Source organism: Polyergus mexicanus, unplaced genomic scaffold, assembly GCF_030449975.1.
Source record: "Polyergus mexicanus isolate NDT 795.1 unplaced genomic scaffold, iyPolMexi1.0 SCAF_17, whole genome shotgun sequence".
Taxonomy (NCBI): domain Eukaryota; kingdom Metazoa; phylum Arthropoda; class Insecta; order Hymenoptera; family Formicidae; genus Polyergus; species Polyergus mexicanus.
This window is the reverse complement of record NW_027223337.1, coordinates 427,269-445,925: the sequence shown is the minus strand read 5'-3', so window position 1 is coordinate 445,925 and position 18,657 is coordinate 427,269. Positions and strand designations below refer to the sequence as shown.

Genomic DNA, 18,657 nt, shown 5'->3' with positions numbered 1-18,657 from the left:
TTAAAGTGACATGATTTGAAACGAGGAAGATGATTCTTACAATTAAAAAATTTTTATTTTCGATACCATATTATTTGTCTATCCATTTCGTAAATTTAAAAAATCTTTTTAAAAGACACAATAATTAATTTTAATCTTAGCCTCTCTCCAATTTTTAATATAAATTTCAAGTGAGCAATAATTTTTTAAAATAATCTCTCCAAAAAATCTTAAACATTTTCAAGACACGTTCATCTCGGCATTCCTCGAGTTTACTATAAAAATTCATCGTTGAACTCGTTCCTATTTACGCGACTCAAATCGTCGATTACCGATATCGATTAGCGTTAATCTTAATACGGTATTCCATTCTCGACTCGTTAATCACGATCGGTTAGCGCGTGACATCCGGCGCCGGGCCCCTTGGATACGAAAAATTCGTCAGGATGGTGGCGGAGCTAACTGACATTTCCACGGCGACAATCGATGGAGAAGCATCTCTGCATGCTGGTGGCATCTCGAAACGGCGCAAACGACCTAAATGGATCCAGACGGCAACGCGTGAACCGATCTACAGCGTCTTGGACAGCGACGATAGCGCAAAGAGTTTTCCTCCGGATGTCCACGAGCGCAAGATTGTGATAATCAGCGCGGTGAAGAACGAGTCGAGCCGCAAGTCCAACGCGGAAAACAAGCTACCGTACGTCTGGCCATCATCTCGGAATCATAGAACGTCGCCGATTCTTGAGGTTGAGGACGAGAACGCTCTTTACAGCGTGGTGAGAAAACCGAAGAAAGTACGATTGCCGGAAACATCGTCTTCCGACGAGGAGACGATTCCACCCGTCGACCCGTGTCGCGTTTCGACACGGATCGAGGACATCGTTCCCAACGAGAAGCGACAGCTAGACCCCGAAGACGCGTCCAAACGAATCGAGGTAAGAAAGTGGCTCCGCGACACGCCCAGGCAGCCTCTACCGGATCCATCGAAAATGTTTTCCGATCGATCAGAATACGAGAACCGCTGGCCCGATCGGGAGAATCCAGTGGCGCTGCCCCGAGGGGTGGTGGGCCTCGTGGGGCCCTATAGGATTTATAGAAATCCCAACGAGAGCAGAGAATATATACTTCAAGAGGAGGAACTTGTTGAAGAGGTACTGGATTCTACGAGCGAGAAAGTGCAGAAAGATGAGAACAAGAACGAGCATCGACAGAGGGCGAAATGGAAGATCAGGGAGGACGACGAGGAAACATTAGTACCGGATATCCGGGATCTGCCGAGTCTCGAAGATTTCATAGAAACGAAGAACGATAAGGGGGAAGATGACGATTGGAGAAATGAAGGAGGATCGGTGACGATGGAGATGGAGAAATCAGAATGTGTCGGGAAGATTCTGTCCGGTAAAGAGGAACGGGCGGTGGATGTACCGGATACGATATCCGCGGTCTCGATGACGTCGATGAAGCAGAAATGGGGTGAGAAAATCTATCTTACGATGATTGAGCGAGATAACTTTGAACCTCGTATAAATAAATAAGCCGCTTGCGCGCTGTTTGGCAATTAGTGACTGTCTCTCTCCGGTTACGAAGTAGAATATATAATTTTACTCTTTAAAAAAGTTCCGCAAGTCTGGACTAGTTTATGAATTTTTTATAATCGAAGTAAAAATTTTCGAACATTGTATATACGATAACCCCCTCCACACACGATTAATTAAATATTTCGCGAACATTATAAAGGAAAACATTATTTAGATATGTATTACTTTTTGAAAATATGAAAGCTATGTATTTATATGCTTTCCCTTTTCTTTCTTGTTATAAAATCTTCTTATTACAAGTTTTATGAAATCTTGATTAATTTTGTAATTATAGATCTAAAATTACATTCATGAATATAAATCGATGTAAATCCAAAGTTATACGCGTTATATATCCCTAAATAGCAAGTATATCTATTAATTTATGATTTTATAATTAGGATAGTTTCCAAGGAAATTAGTAAAAATTAATTGATATGGAAATAAGGTTTATAAGAAAACGGCACCCTCTTAACGAAGGAATGTTCTTACGAATTAAAATTAACTCAAGTTTAACTGCAAATTGCCGTAACAATTCCAGCGATTCGACAGAGCCACTCTTCTCGTTTACGTTCGACCTCTATCACCTCTATCTACCTCTATCACCGGTTGATCTACTTGCGAATTGTAATCAGGCACGAGGGATTATAAGTATCACCGGCGTAAACGATAGCGGCGTATGATTTGACGAAGTATGTCGTCGGAATTCGGTATGCGAGGCGACACGCGCATCTTACGGTATTGTCTGGCAAAAAGGATCCGAGTAGCGGTAGATGGTACACCGGCTACGCATATACGCATACGATTTTCTGATACGTGCGGAGTATGGTTCATGAGCTGACCATTCATAACTCAATATTCGTTCGTTCAAGAGGCTGTATTTCTACACATATGTTCATCTATCCTCCCGTCCACATTGTTCACGAGCAACGGCCAATTGTCTTGCTCGAGTCTAAAATTCCATTCTATAGAGAATCGTTCTATCTAGAAAGCTTATAAAGTCTAAGAAAGAATAAACTGAGCGGGTATCCCAGTTTGAAAATATATCGAAATATTATTTGATCGGATTTCTAAAGGAAAATTTTAATGAGTAAAATTTTAACCACGAATCATCGGAGTGAGTTTGCATCTGTGGAACTTTAAGAAATAAAATAACGAGAATATTATACGTTTAGCGCGTCAAAAAAAAAAAAAAAAATAAATAAATAAATAAATTCGATCATTAATTTATCGATAATGTTATATTGACAGGTATATATTAATTTATTGATAACATTATATTTGCAGGCGTATATGTATGTATACATACCTGTGGAAACGTTATCGATAAATTAATAATCGAGTTTACTTTTTTTGATGCTCCGAATGTAATAATATTCTCGTTATATACGCACATTATTTTTTCTCTTTTACTTAACGAACAGCAGTATATTCAATCTTTACAACTCAATCTTCAGCGCCGTTGAAAAGTCAACAACGGCATTAACAGTTTTCGACAGCGTTCTCCATATATACGTTATTTCATTGTTCGAGAGTTAAAACGGGGCAGAGCTGACAAAGGCGGCTTTCTAGTCAAGTCCCCAGTTCGTTCTTGCTTTCTTTCCAGAGACCTTTCATTATATCTTCGTCCGATACGGTGTACTCTTCGGCACGGCCGCCGTAGAGCTGCCCGTATATCACATGAATCGCGAGCAACTTTCACCATTTTTACCGTCCCTATTCCACATCGATACTTTATTATCCGTATGCCATCATCGGCTGTTAATCCCACGACTCTTACACTCTTTTCCGCGCTCGCGCCTCGCCGTTTGTTTCCCGGTTGACTGACCGAGCGTTCTTTTGGTGCGAGAACGATGCGTTGCGTCCGAGTTGATGTAGATTTACAGAGAGGAAATTAGAAAGCACGCATAGCTCCGGTGGCCATAAGTTATCCCATCGGGATTAAAATACGCGGGTGTGATGTAACGATTTCAAAGCTCGTTGCCATTGTCTTGGCCGCTAACGGCCTTTTACGACTCCGAAAAGACCTCTATTATTCTTGCGCATAACTTTTCAGGCCACTCCATCGCGCCGCGAATCCGTTTTCTTCTCCGTCGCAGAGAGAAGAAAAAAATCTTTGCTTTGGCAAAAGATACGATCGGCGCGAGCACGAAAGCGAGCGAAGGGATGAGATAATTTTAAATAGTATACAATATTACTTACGTAAGGATTTAGAAAATCAATTATTTAAAACGAGAGGATTAGATTTTTTTTTCAATTCTTTCTCGACGTTACGCGATGAAAGCAAGAGTATGCAAATTAACTATATCGCGCAAATTAACAATATCAAAATATTTCTTTCATTCGAACCTTTGTCTAAAATGTACATTTAAAATTTTAATAAAGAAAAAGCAAGCACTTAACTTCAACTTCTCGTCCCTTAATTAGCGACACTTTGAGGAAGCATATCGGTAGATTACTATTTCTTCATTAGCAGCGCGTATAGTCGGGATGAAAAAATAATAAGGATATAAATACGAAGATATCGATTGATCGTCAGAAAATTAAACGTATTTGCGAAAGAAAATGACGCGGGTACTTGCTCTCGAATCGCCGTAACTTACTTTCGTGTTCTACTCCAAGCAACACCGTGCGCCCTGGCTCCATCAATCGTCGTGCAACATCAATCTGTCAGACATATGACGCCACCGTTATTAAAAACCTTCCGACAGGCCTCAGTCACTGTTACACATAACTGATTCTCCGCAGTTAGATGATGCAGCTGCATCGCCAAACACCGCCGCCGGTTCAGTACAGTTAACCACTTTTCTCGGCACGCGGTGATAGTGCATCGACCAAGACGCACAATCGCATCTGTGCGAAAATATATAGGCACGTACAGAGAGCGCGTTTTACAACGCGCGGCCTTCTCTCCCGGATAACCATACGGTTTCGACGCAGATGTTCCTTCGTCGAACAACTTACTAAGGATCTACCTGGATCATTATGAAAATGCTGCCGTGAGTAATAACAACGCGCACGCTCGTATATCTGCCCGAAGAAATTGTAGGCAGGACGAAGCACGACACGACACTGCATCGCTGCGATAAAGAAGAAGAGCGAACTGAAAGAAAGTCTTAGGGTAGTTTCAGGAAAATTAATATCTCTGTCGTATCGTGGACATGTATAACGATTTCTACTTTCGTCTCTATTAAATTTAATAAAATTTATATTAAACATAACGCGTAAATAGAGCACAATGTATAATTTGAAAAAGTACAATAGATATAACATACTATAATAAAATAAAAATTATAATTTCATGCAATTATATAATTTATAATATTTTTCTTAGATCGTGAAGCCCCGTGATGCGTGATACGCCCGATATATTTTTTTATCATCTTTATTCTGTTTTTACGCAATGATCCAGCAAATATTGCTCTTTTGTATTTTATAAAACGGAATAACATTCCAAGCGATATCGATTATCGAGTACGCGATAACTTCCGTTTTAAGAATTCAAGCTTAAATCCTCGGCTTGTAAGCGGTCCCGTTATAACATTATCAAGCTGTCGCACGTGTTCGTTTTTACAAGCTACAACTCTCATTGACGTGTCTTTCGCACAGCTCGTACGAAGCGGGACCAGTCCCGATGTAATAATCCACACAGGTAAAGATTAAAAAAAAATATATATATATATATTTAAACGCTCATAAGACGCGATCATAAGACTGCGCTGTCTCTCTCTCTCTCTCTCCATGTTTGTTTCTTATTATAATTATTTTACCGCGATAATAAAACCTCGTCGCACGAAGAGACCTTACGCACTGATCATCGTTAAAGTCCACCGTTTCCCAGATGTGACACGTGATTTAATGGCAAGATTTTTCGCGATCCCCATCTTCGCGTTTTTGCATCTTCTTATAAGCTAGTCGTACATTTTATTTATTAGCGACTGGTATTTACGCGTCATCGCCGTTGCACATTTGTTACTTGAATAGATCTAGTCAAACGATATATAGGACAATTTGTTGAAAATTTTCTGCAATTTTTAAACACGAACGATACATATTGTATTTATATCTTCTCTGACAAATTGCATTTTTCAAATAGATTTCATAATGATTTGACTGGTAGAATAATAATGTCTCGACTTTTACACGCGTCTCAGCTAATTATCGAACAAATAAGATATGTCTTCGTCGATTTACATTAAAATATTTGCTCACATTTCACAATCTCATCTCTCGGTGAGAATTTGTTATTACTAGAAGAGAGATGCGCGTGTGCGGTCACTTTGCATAAACGATCGGAATTGCGAATGTCGCATTTCGTATTCTCGAAGAAAGATAAATAGCATTAGCGATTTATTTGCTGACCATCACGCACCTGCTTGCGTAGTTGGATTATACACGCGAAATGATAAATTTATCAGTCGGTTAATGATCGTTGATATACGTCGTTTAAACTTTACAGACACTCCATATATATATAATAAATGTATGTCTAATCATTCTTCTCGTCTCTACAACTTTTTTGAGCGCGAAAGTAAAAATAAATAAAAGAATATTAATTAACTTCTTGAAAAACGACGAATAATTATAAGAAAAAATGATGAGAAAAAAATAATAATAAAATTATTTGTAATTTAATAATCATACATATAATATAAATAATATAATTTAAATAATTCAATATATCGATAAAAATTTATAATGACAGAGATATACACGCACATATATCTGGTTTACTTAAATTTAAAGGCAGTGGTGTGAGCACACCTACATACAAAACACGTATAAAAAGCGTGAAAGCAGGTACCGGCCACTCAAAGTAGTTCGACATCGAGTGACGTCGTCGTTTTATTGAAACTTTCATCAAATTTCCCACTCTCTGTTCAATTTCACGTTTCCACGTGGAAGATATTCAATCTGCCAAGAAACTTAATTATGATCGCATACGTATCTTAATTTCTGTGATTTGCCAATCTTTTTCGCGGTATACTTTATTAATGGCCTCCTTCCGCATTAATAATAATATCAATTTGATATCGTTCCAATCTCCTTCCAATTACGTAAAATGAATTTAATTCATTACGCGATAAGTTTTCAAAAGACGAAAAACGATGAAACACGCGAAATATGTTTCCTATGATAATAAGTAATTAAAGGCGCATGGATGATGGTAAAGAGGGGGGGAAAAAAAAAAGAAAACAGATACTGGAAAATGCATCATTCGTGAATTCGTGAATTGTAAGTTAGAAATGATACAACGCGCGCTAATTAGGAATTTACTTGCGATAACTCGCGCGAATGCGTAAAAAAAGCGTGCGTTTTCATAAATAGCGTCGCACGCGCAAATGTAGGGCACACGACGAAAGTAGAACGGCAAAAGAAGATTAATGAAATTTGATTTGAAGGAACAGTTTCTCTCTCCATTTATGATGAGCGTGTCTCTTTCATTGGCACTTAGCTTGATATACGGAATGTTGTACATAAAACGTTTGCTCGATAAAATAAAAATAATCATAATATTTATATCTATTGTAGTTTTAAATTTATACATCTAATTATATTTACAGAAATAATTATTATCTACATATCGTCAATATATAATATAAAAATATCATTATACTCAAAAATTAATGTAATAATAAAATCAACTGGACACATATGTATAAATATTATAAACAATTATTGTGATATAAATTTAAAAAAAAAAAAAAGCAAATTTTCGTTAACGAAAATATCAATTTTTGAATTAGTACAAAATCTCGAAATTGGCAAAGTACCATTTCTCTTCATCATCTCAAGATCTATAATTTGATGATGAACGGTAACAACATAGTATCATCATACAATATTATTATCGCATCAGTTCGAGAACGATCGATTACTCAGCTATGCAATCGATCCACGTCGTGTCGCGTGAGAGAAATGCAAATGCCAGCATCCTTCTTCTTTACCCTGGCTACTGTCAGCCAGAATTGACAGATAATCACTTGACATTATACGCGGAATCGCTGTTAAACGTCAAAGAGCCGACGAACGTTACGTATCGCTAATGGACCGAAAGCTATCGCGCATTAAACACATTATCATTATCCGACATCGATAATTCGCAGATGGCAGGTGGTGGTAGTTGCTAGTGCGATAGATACTTCTTCTTCGCCTTGTCGCTGACTACAACAGGCTAGCTTATTACGCGTAATCGCGGCGGCGGTGGCGGAGATGCCGATTAGACGGATTATTATGGTAGCGACAAATTAATCCCGGCATTTTGTCCGAACCGCATCGTCTAGCACTCGCCGTCATAGATAATCGTCGTCCAGATAATATTTCTCTCGTGCGCGGATCGATCTTTCGAACGGTTCCATTTAACCCCTTTCGAACCGTTCCAACGCGCCAGATCGACGATTAACCCTTCCGCCCTCGGAATGATGTTATCGGCGCATATTAACCCGTAATTAACGTTTCCACGCGCAAAATGGAACATGAAAATTTCGAGAGAATTTGTCGAATATCCGGCTAGTAAGCTGTAATAATATAGACACGATCGTTTAGTTTCATCCGAGATTGATAGCTTATAATTGTACATGTCACTCACACACACATACACACGTTACAATCTATATATGAATTAATAATAATGTTTATACTCTGCTTAATTATTCGATGAAACCATCACATATTTCGTTACTTGTTATATACTCATATGTAATAAATAACGAACTGTTTATGGATATAGCATGCATTAATTAAAGTTCTATTAAAAAAAAATTTATGTAAAATTAAATAAAAAACAATTGTATTTTTTGTCGTTATAAAACCGTTTATAAAAATTTTTTATCTTTTCATGAATTATATATATTACCTATATATAATATTATACATAATTATTATATAATCTTATATATTCTTTTTTAATCATTACCGTTCTTTTCTTTAACTGTTCATGCTCTTTAGAAAGAAAAAGAACAACTACAGCTAGACAGGTTTTAATCATTTTAGAGTACGAGCCTTAAAAAAATAGACCCTCCCTCCCTCCCTCTCTCTCTCTCTCTCTCTCTTTAATATATTCTAATATATTCAACAAGAAAACTAGGGTACAACACGTCCGTGTCAAGTTCTTGCTCTTGCACCGGTTTTTCTCACTCCGCTCGCAATTTTTTATCTAAAACACCCGCGTCGAATCGCTTCCATCAAACGCAAGGAATGACGAGGGTCGTAAATGAGTCATCAGGATAGCGGAATGTAGCGGAATGTCATTCTACAATCGTTCGATTTCGAGGGCGACGTGTAGTAACGCAGGTTCCCCGAAGCGACCCAAGCTCCTCGGCATCCTCGCTCGATAGTAAGATAAGAGCAAAACGCTCGTACGTATATGGCCGAGCGTATCGACGGATGTTGGGAAACGAGGCTACGAGAAAATCGCATCATCATGGTCATCATCCACCACCACCACCACCATCACCTGCCACCGTTCGATATCCCCGAAAGAGTCGATGCTCCTTCGAGAGCTCGGCCGAGTTACTCGCCAAGTGCCACTTGGTTTCGCGTTATCGTCACGTGCACTTCTCGTCATCCGGTTGCACGCGGTTGCAGCGTTTTCGCGAGATCCAAGTGACGGACGGGGACGTCGCCGACGACCCGTCACAACGATAGTTTCCCGGTGACGAAAACCGTATGGACGTGAGGTAAATCTTTGTAACGGCGCCATCTTCGCGGATCTGGGGAAAATTTACTATTAAAATAAAAGATCGTTTTCTCCCTCGAACATTATTATTTATAAATTTAGATATTTACTAGAATGTTAAATTTAATCTTTCATTTTTTCCCCAACACTCTCTCTTTCTCTTTCATTTTAATTAATAAATGCCTTACTTCCACGTTAATTTGTTGCTCGATTTCTAAACTTTTCGCTTCAAATTTTTTTCGAAGATAATTATCTAAATTAAATTAAAATAAAAATTTCCTCCTCCTTTTCGCATAATGTGTTTCGCAATCGTAACTTTTAAAATTCATAGATAGAAGTGTGTTTTCTTTGTAATATAATTGATTTAGAACTGATTCGGCAGATTGCTCTTCTCCCTCTCTAAATTATTTCTAGAATAAACATGATGAATTAAAATATTCATTACTATAAAGTACTATTTCCTGATTCGTACTTTTAAACTTCAAATACCGATGTTTAGATTTGACACGAATGTACCGTAACGCAGATCATCCGCAAACGACGTATCTAACTGTTCCTTTTGATCATTCAACTTTTATCTTCGATCAATTTTAAATCTGTCTGTGGAAGAACAATGCCTGTTATAACTTTAACATTTCGTAACATACACATGACATCTATTGAAGTCCTAATTGGCGTTCAAAGTGCTTAAACTAAGTGTGGAGTTAAGCTCTTATCAGGACGCATAGCAAATCAAACGAATGCTTTTCCGAATCGAATAATTTTCAAACGTCGTATGGCTTTATCGATTCGATATATATCTCGAGGAATTTCGCAAGCTTTACGGGACTTCTCGCCATTGACGAATCGACGAGTAAGAAAAGTTTCCGCAATCGACTCGTAATCTACCGCAGGTGCGCACCAAATAGTGGTTTGCTACGTGATGATACTAATTTCACCGAAATTTCCGTGAAATTAGACTCGTGTGCCATACTAATATATTTATATCTCATCTATTAAACTTGCGGCATATATTTTTCATTAGTTGATTCGCGTAATTTTATGCGATCAGAATTGTCGATAAATTGATTTGATACGAAACACTTGTACATAGTTAGGAAAAACATCTGCTGGCTTTAAAATGCACACTATATATATATTTAAATGAAATTACATGGAATTCTAGAGAGATTCTAATTACTTTGTGCTCACATATTTTGCTTACTTTCTAATAATAACAATTTACTAAGCTTTATGAATGAATTATTTAAGAATCTTTTCCCATACTTATATATTTATAAATATTAAGTGTACAACTTTGCTTCCGCCGTTTTTTTTTCCCAAAATTCGAGGCTTTATTGTAAAAAAACTGGTTATACATTTATGATTCAAAGTATTGTCCACTCCCAATGATCGTGCCAATTCTTTTTGACTTTGACTCGAGTCTTCGTTAAGTAATGCCTCCAATTCTGCATCTTCGAAAACCTTCTCTCTTCCACCGCTATGCCGGTCTTCGACGTGAAAATCACCGTTCTTGAAGCGTCGAAACCATTCGCGACACGTTCTTTCGCTAATAGCGGCTTCGCCATAAGTATTTGAGAGCATTCGATGAGCCTCAGCCGCAGATTTCTTCATATTGAGGCAGAAAATTAAAACCTCCCGCAAATGACGAGAATTTGGCTCGTAAACTGACATTTTCAATCGAGAATAACTTTACGACGCGGACACAAATCGACTAATGTTTCTATGGGGTTACGTTGACAGATGCCCAAGTTTATCGCATGACGTCTATGATCTATTTATTTCGACCGCCACTTATCGCTAAAGCCATCTATAGGAAAACGGCGGAAGCAAAGTTGTACACCTAATATTATCGTCATCGAACAAACAGAGCTTTCATAAAGAAACTTCTCTCGCTATCCCTCCCCTCTCTCATCCACAGTAAGATCTTGTCGAGTACAACACGGGGGAAGATACTCGCGGTGTCTTCGGTCCAAGGACCTTTCACCTCTTTCAATTTCTTTCGACGTTCTTTGTAGTGGCACTTGCCGGTGCTCCATCATCGCGTCATCCGCGAATCAAGCACGTGTCTCCATGCCGGGAGACACGCGATGATCTTTCATGTTCGTTAATCGCGCCGACGAGCGACACGTTCTGCCAGCTGTCGCGCGCGTTGACTCTTGACTCGCGTGACTTCTCGTACTTCTCGTTCTCGTACGCAATTTGTATTACGCGCAATCGGAGAGAATTTCCGCGCGCGCAAGAGGATGTAGTCGATTTTTAGCATGCGAGCTTTTAACGGAACGGAGCCGACAAGAGATGCTTATTAGCCGATCTCGAGAGTACAACCGCCACTTATCGTTATGTCCTGTTCGTTACGGATTCCCATGTCGATATCGATCGCCAAATAGGTCGTCAAAAGCATCTCTTGCAACTCATTGTTATCCTCGATACCGCTTTCTTAAGCGATTCATTATTGTTCGTGTTAAAACGATCCCTCTAAGATCGCCGCTCAAGAGGATATCATAATTTTCTGTGCTTCGTTAAGAATATAGTAAAGTGTCCATCTCGAGAATGAGCAGTGCGTTCGCAAAATACATTCGTCTTCCACTCGACACGTAGAGAGATAGAGGAAAAATCGAGGCTAATGACGGAACTCAGCTCTTAAGAGATATTTCGAAATATCATTATATTGGGTATCTAAAATACGTAATAAACGTACAAGTTACGGTTCACAACGAATGAAATTTAATCATTATTCATTAGTAACGTCGAAAAGAACTAACAGAAAATGTTGTAGAAACCTTGCACAAGTACCAATCTTAAAATATTAATCATTGAAATAATTATATCCAATAGTACAAAAGCACTTAAATAAATAAAATCTATAATCATTGTTTAACAATATAATTAATAATTAAAAATATTATAAACTCGTTAAAAAATCATATGTGTTTCGACTTAGCGATTACGAACAAATTATTAAAAATCGTTTCGATCGCTTAATCTGTCCTAAAATCCAAACTAATTACTCTCTCTCTCTCTCTCTCTCTCTTCTCCATGGATCTATATTAAATTTTAATAAATATAAATGCAAAATGTAAATTAAATCTAGAAAAGTGGAATTAAATTAAATATTATTTTGTAATGATGTTTATTTTATATATTTTTTATAATATAATTATTTTTTTTTTATATAAAACTAAATGATTCATTATATCAAATCGATAAATAGAATTTGTCGCGGTGAATATTTTGCATCGAGACGAATTGATTGGGTGGAAAAAAAATTGCGTTAGCGCGACCGAAATAGACAAATCTGCGCGTGAGATAAAAAGGCACATCTTACTGGTTTCGCCGTCATTAATTACACGGCATTACACTCGCGATAATTGCCAGCTATTTAACGCGCCGAAGAGTCGAACTTTTACTAAAAAGGAGCCTCGTACGGAACAACTATCATTGTGTAGCACCTAGCTATGCAATGAGCGTCGCGCGCTGCGAATGCATATCGCGATGCTTTATTAAAAGATGCAATATTATAGAAAAAAAGCGCTATTAAGCAAACTCACGCCAGCTGTCTTAATTATTTCAACGCGCAAAGCGTTTTTCTCCCTGCGCGCGTGATGTCATCGTTGCTCAATCCTGCGACGAACAATACTTATGACAATCGACGAAGAAATTATGTATGAGAGAAACAACATGCGCGAAGAGTAACGTTTACGTATAACAGAACGATTATAAAGTTTAATTTATTTAACAGGAATGCAAACACACTTTTGCACTCGTGTAATAAAATTTAATTCAATAGTCCGTCATATATTATAACAATCTACAATAATCGACAAGTCCGAAATGGAAAAGAAATCAAGTTACTACATAGTTTATATCACGATATATTAAAAAGTCGAAAATTAAGTTCTTTCTTTGCCGATTAATCTCAATTTATGATAATTGAAACTGCTGCGAAATTATGGCGCTTCTCGATGATTCGTGATTTAATTCAGTCTCTCATAATTCATGTAATAAAGAAAGAAAGAAATATGTTTCTCGAATTTCTATTCCAACATTGCGTTAACACGGAAACGTTAAAGCTTCTGTTCCCTCATCTGCAGATGGATTGAATTATAATGTCGAAAGTAAAAGGCTAAATAAGTGTTTCTTCTTCTTACAAATATTTATTAATCCACGCGAATCTTCAAAAGAGGATCACCGAGATATTTTACCAATATACGTGTATATTGTCGAACGCGACATATGAAAGATCTGATTTATCTCGTGTGACATTTGGCGAGAAAAAGACATTCGCCTGCTTTCTCGCTTCTTTCATCATCATTTAATACTTTAGCGAATAAACAGAAATTTTAATTGGAGATTAGTATAAATACTTGACGTATAAATACTATCAATACTATATTGTGCAGATGTTACGCGGCGTCTACAATAAAGATTTTAAGCCCTAAGCCTTAAGAAATTCACTCGAATCACAGTCGAGTTTATTCTTCTCATACTTCATTGACATCCGTCAATTTCTTAAGGCTTAGGGCTTAAAATCTCTATTGTAGACGCCGCATTAAAGCTATATAAAATGGAACTCTTTCTCCACATTCGAAATCCGTGCACAAATGAAGTAGCGCGGTAAGTGTTGAACGCAGCGATTCCTCGATTGACGATTCACAAGCCAGCGGAGAGATTTATAAATTCGCGAATGCTCTTAACGCCGCGGGCGCTATCGCCGTTGAAATAAACGTATAAATTCTTCCAGCGAAAGTTACACACATTTCTCCGTCGACCCGACAGACTAAAGAAAGAAAGTGGCAAGAATAAGTACGGTTCCACTTTTCCGGCCGCTGCGTACGCGTCGAATGTGTTATAACGCGCGAGAACGTGCGTTTCTCTCATTGATCTTCTCACCTTTTTTTTTTTTTTTTTTTTCGTAGCGAGCAACGAGCAGCACGACAAGGACAGCCTGAACGAGACCGGAAGTATAACGGGTGGCGCCGTGGAGGGTGCGCCGAGCGGTGGCCCCTCGGGGTGTAGGACCAAGGATAAGAACGACCAGCCGCCACCCGTGCAATCATCCACCTCGTCGCCACCGGCGAGATCCTTGGTCTCTAGGATCCTGGCGAGGACGCGGTCGCCCGAGGATCTTCTCGATCATTCGGAACCTTAGTAAGATTGCACATTGTCATTGCTATCGTTACGCCATCAAATCGCATCTACAGAGCGTCTTTTTTTATCAAAAAGTTTTTAACATTATCCTCTTTTATCTTAATTTTAGATTTAATCGATCTTTTTTTTTTTTTTTTTAAATTGAGATAAGATGTAAAAAGGACTCGTCTCTCTCAAATGATATCTTATTCGAGGCGCAAGTGTTTCAATATGATAAAAGTTTTCACGATATAAGTCGTATGTACGTTATTTCTAAATATTAAAAGAAACTTTAATTATAAATTTTCATCTCTCTCTCTCTCTCTCTTCTGTGCTATCTTGTTACAGCTCGCAATTATGGGTGGTCCTCTCGAATGTGTACGGCGAGCTGATCGTCGTGCTAACATTCGCGGTATGTTTGGCCGAGGTCATGGACACGCCTGTGCCTTTGCTCAGTCTGCAAGTAAGTAATTCAACCTTGTCGATTCGTCGTCTGCCTTCACGAATCAATTGCCATGGATTATCGCGGATACGCCGGGTTTATCGGGAAAGCGAGTTCGTTCTATAACGTGCGCAACGCGTCGAGGTCTCGAAAGTAACGTTCGCGCTGTCGGACTTGGGATTATCGTACCGTTACTTCATACAATCCGGGGAAAGTCCGTGTACACGCGTCGAGGATCGGGGCGACCTTGAGCTAGAAACTCGGAGCTTGGGTCTTCCTGAAAATACTATAATAGTATCCCCGGATTACATCGCGATAACGATTTTTTTAAATTTTCTCGTTCGCCGTGTTAAAAATATCTTTAAAAAATATATTTGTATGCATTATTTTGAAAATGTAATTACTTCGTTAATTTTTATAATTTAAGATACAAGAAAAGAAGTCGATTCAATTAATAACTTTGCTTATAATCATACTCTATATCTGGATTCATGAATAAAGTCTGGAAAAATAATAATTTTCTATTTGCAATTATAATGTCGAAGAATAATCTTGAATTACGTCCTTACTTTAATATCTTAAGAAGCATTTTTAATGAAAAAAAGAAGACAGTCAGACGCGTTACATCGCCGAAATTCCAGAAGAGATGATCAGAATTAAAAGACGTAGCGGTTCGATATAAACATTATTATGTCAGATATTAAAGCGACGTTCGCGATTGCGCGCAATCGAATTCGTTTGGGTTTACGGAAAGTTCTCATTAGCATAAAATTACACACCAGCCATACGTAGATGAAGAGGTAGGCGGTCGACGAGCTTTAAGAATCGGATCGATCATTATCGATAGCGATTTTCGCGCACAAATCTTGTTCAGGGGCATTCCGAATTATATACAATACATGGTATCTCGATATTCTTGCATCACGGGCGAATACATTACGAGATAATTCCGTAATTCTCTTTCAGGGCATCTTCCTCATGTATCTCTACGTGGGCAGTATTGCTGTTATCATCGCGATCTACATATGGGTGCTGATTGACAGCTGCGGCAGTTTGAGCCGCGGCGGTAACGGGCTCGGCGACGCGGAACTCGGCGGCGCCTCGCTCAGCAGGTTTGGATCGTTAAAACGAGCGCACATCTCCAGGGCCAGGACGGCACCGACCAGTTTTTACATACGCGTCGGTGCACTCCGTAAGTGATACGCGTTAATCCAATCAGCACGAAAAAACGACCACGTTTCTCACTGTACGATAAAATTTCATTCGCAAATTCTATTTGTGGATTATTGACATTTAAAACTTAAAAATTAAATTCTTTTACATTACAATTGAGATGTAACATGAAAATAATTAAGATTTAATATAAAATTTTTATTCGTACTTCAATTGAAATTTAATTCACGGTATTAGGATTCGCAGGTTCAAAAATTTCATTTTATATTATTTACATGGAATTCTAAATATGAATTGAATTTTCATTTAATTAAGTTCACTTGTAAATTGCATTTCATTCATTCACACGTGATTCTCAGTTTTTGGTTTGGCGACGTTGGTATTCAACGGTCTGGAGATGGCGATGCACACAATGATGCAGGGCGCCGAGTGCTTGACCGACGTCGTCTTCGTGCATCCGGTGATGCACGGCCTGTTCACCTTCTTGCAGATGCACTTTCTCTTCGTAAACTCGCAGGCAAGCGTCGGTCTTACGTTAATTGTATTAAATAGGGTACTGAGCGTGCACGGTCGGACAATGTGTAAACGCGTTTTTTTTTTTTTTCCGTTACGCTTTGATGCGTCGACGACTGTGTATCGCTACATATACTAGATACGGAACAAAGGGTACTCTGAACTTTTCATCTAAATTTCAAACGAAATTTCTCACCAAAATATATTTCCTAGACAGATATTCTTTAATCTTGCAATCCGTGTAGGTTCTCGTAGAACGTTTCGGTCTGGCAGCTCGATTCGGTTTCACCCACCTCGCAGCCACGAATGTCGCGGTCTGGGCACGTCTGGTGATATGGGATTCCGCGCAAGAATGGACTTACTTTGTGCACTTGGCGCAACACGAACAGGAAACGTCCGTATCTCCTTTGAGTCTTCGAGGATTTCCCGGATCCTTGACGAGACAATCACGGGATCATATAGGTATGTATTCGATTTTTTTCATCGGGCGAATAAGTTTCTCGAGAATAGAATATTTCAAATTGTTTACTTTAGATGATTCGTCGACGAGAGAAAGCACCTTCAAGGCCTATCAACCTGTCTCGAACGAGCAAATCTCACAAGTAATCGCGCTCCAAGAATGCCTGAATACTAACACCCTAGGACAATTGTGGACGTCAAGCATGCCTTTCCTGTATCCCTTTATCGTACAATTTAGGTACATATTATATTTTCAATTATTTATGGTTTGATTTTCGGTTAATTTGTTTAAATTTTAATTGATTAAATCAAATTCCAATCGAGATAAACAGTATTACATTTAGATGTGAGATTTCTCATTTAAATTTTAAACATAAATTACATTTTTAATTTGTAAAAATGTTATCTTTTCACCGCTGATAACTCTTACAATCTATTTGATAATTTTTTCAGTCTGATCGCGGCTGCGGTGACTTTCGTGATGGGTCGGAACGTCGGTCGGAGTCGATTGACTAAACAAAAGTTTCACGGTAGCAAGGATTTAAGCGGCCACACTAGGGTAGGCTGCGACGGTTCCAGCAAGGGTCTCTTTCTGGGCATCCTTTGCATGGTTGCCGGCATCGTGGTGATCCTCATCTTCCTCGTCGTGCGAGAGGATGAGAATTTTCCCTCTGCCACGTTATCCTGGCTCACTTGTGGCACCCTTATCGGCATACTGACACTGAGCAGCTTGATGACAGCCAGCGGTCTCGTGCAGGTGCGCCAGATTTCGGTAGTGTCGCGTGCGCCGGCCGCCCTGGACAGTCTCCTGTCGAATGTGTCGCTCTTCGGGGTGCAGCTCTATTCCGTCTTCACCATCGTGGTGTGCGCCTGCTCGCTGGCCATGTCGGATCACGACGAGACCGAGGAGACGCGAGCAAGACACATTATGCTGCTGTCAACGTCGATTCTGCAGCTCGTGCAATGCTTTGCACAGAGCACGTTGATCGCCGAAACGTCGCGACGTTCGTGCATCACGCGCTTTCAGATGTTGGCCAAACCCGGCCGCCAGGTGATCACCTTCCTGCTCTTCAGCAACGCTGTCTTGTGGGCTTTCGACACCGTCATCACGCAGAACTGGCTGTCGCAGGAGCTACAGCTCCGCTTCTTCGGTGTGCTCGCCTGGGGCGTATTGTCAAGAATCGGTTTGCCTCTCTTGATCTTCTACAGATTTCATAGTTGCGTACTGCTGCTTGAGGCGTGGAACAAGTGCTACAGAACGCCGCGAGGAGAGCATCCTCTCAACTGACAACGCGGAATCTTACGCCGACTTTCGTGCAGGTTTGTCGAAGTAACGTCAATTATACCGTACGATATTACGCGACAATATCAGGGCAATTAATGCTCCTTAATTTAATTTTATTATTATATCCATGATTAAGTTGACTCGTAATCTCTTCAAAAAAATATACAATAATAATAACAATATTGTTAATAACTATAATAGATGAAACGCGTATTAATTTACTAATAAAACATATGATGATGACAGGCTGCATCATCCTGGCTTACAAGATCTTCATTGTCCCGAGAGATTGATGCAGAAACCGTCGACGGACAGCGGATACGTTTACAAGCGGACACTGTACCCGAATTCGCTGTCATTGGACGCGATGCACCTTCTACCCTACGTGGACAGCGCGAGCTGGCTATACTTGGACCCA

The 18,657-nt window shown here is 39.1% G+C and overlaps 1 protein-coding gene across 1 annotated transcript; it reads left to right on the top strand.

Moving 5' to 3' along the window:
* Positions 1–350: 350 nt before the first annotated feature.
* LOC138940738 (proton channel OtopLc) lies at positions 351–18,573 on the top strand. The gene is made up of 9 exons (XM_070309888.1): positions 351–1,455; positions 14,157–14,388; positions 14,716–14,830; positions 15,776–16,001; positions 16,342–16,499; positions 16,741–16,957; positions 17,030–17,192; positions 17,408–18,274; positions 18,486–18,573. The coding sequence occupies exons 1-8, from the start codon at positions 426–428 to the stop codon at positions 18,240–18,242; spliced, it is 2,976 nt and encodes a 991-aa protein (XP_070165989.1). The 5' UTR covers positions 351–425; the 3' UTR covers positions 18,243–18,274; positions 18,486–18,573.
* Positions 18,574–18,657: the final 84 nt, after the last annotated feature.

Coding starts and splice junctions, on each gene's coding strand:
- LOC138940738 (XM_070309888.1), top strand. CDS start 426: ATGGTGGCGGAGCTAACTGACATTTCCACGGCGACAATCGATGGAGAA. Junction 16,002..16,341: donor CATACGCGTCGGTGCACTCC/GTAAGTGATACG, acceptor CGTGATTCTCAG/TTTTTGGTTTGGCGACGTTG. Junction 16,500..16,740: donor TTCTCTTCGTAAACTCGCAG/GCAAGCGTCGGT, acceptor CAATCCGTGTAG/GTTCTCGTAGAACGTTTCGG.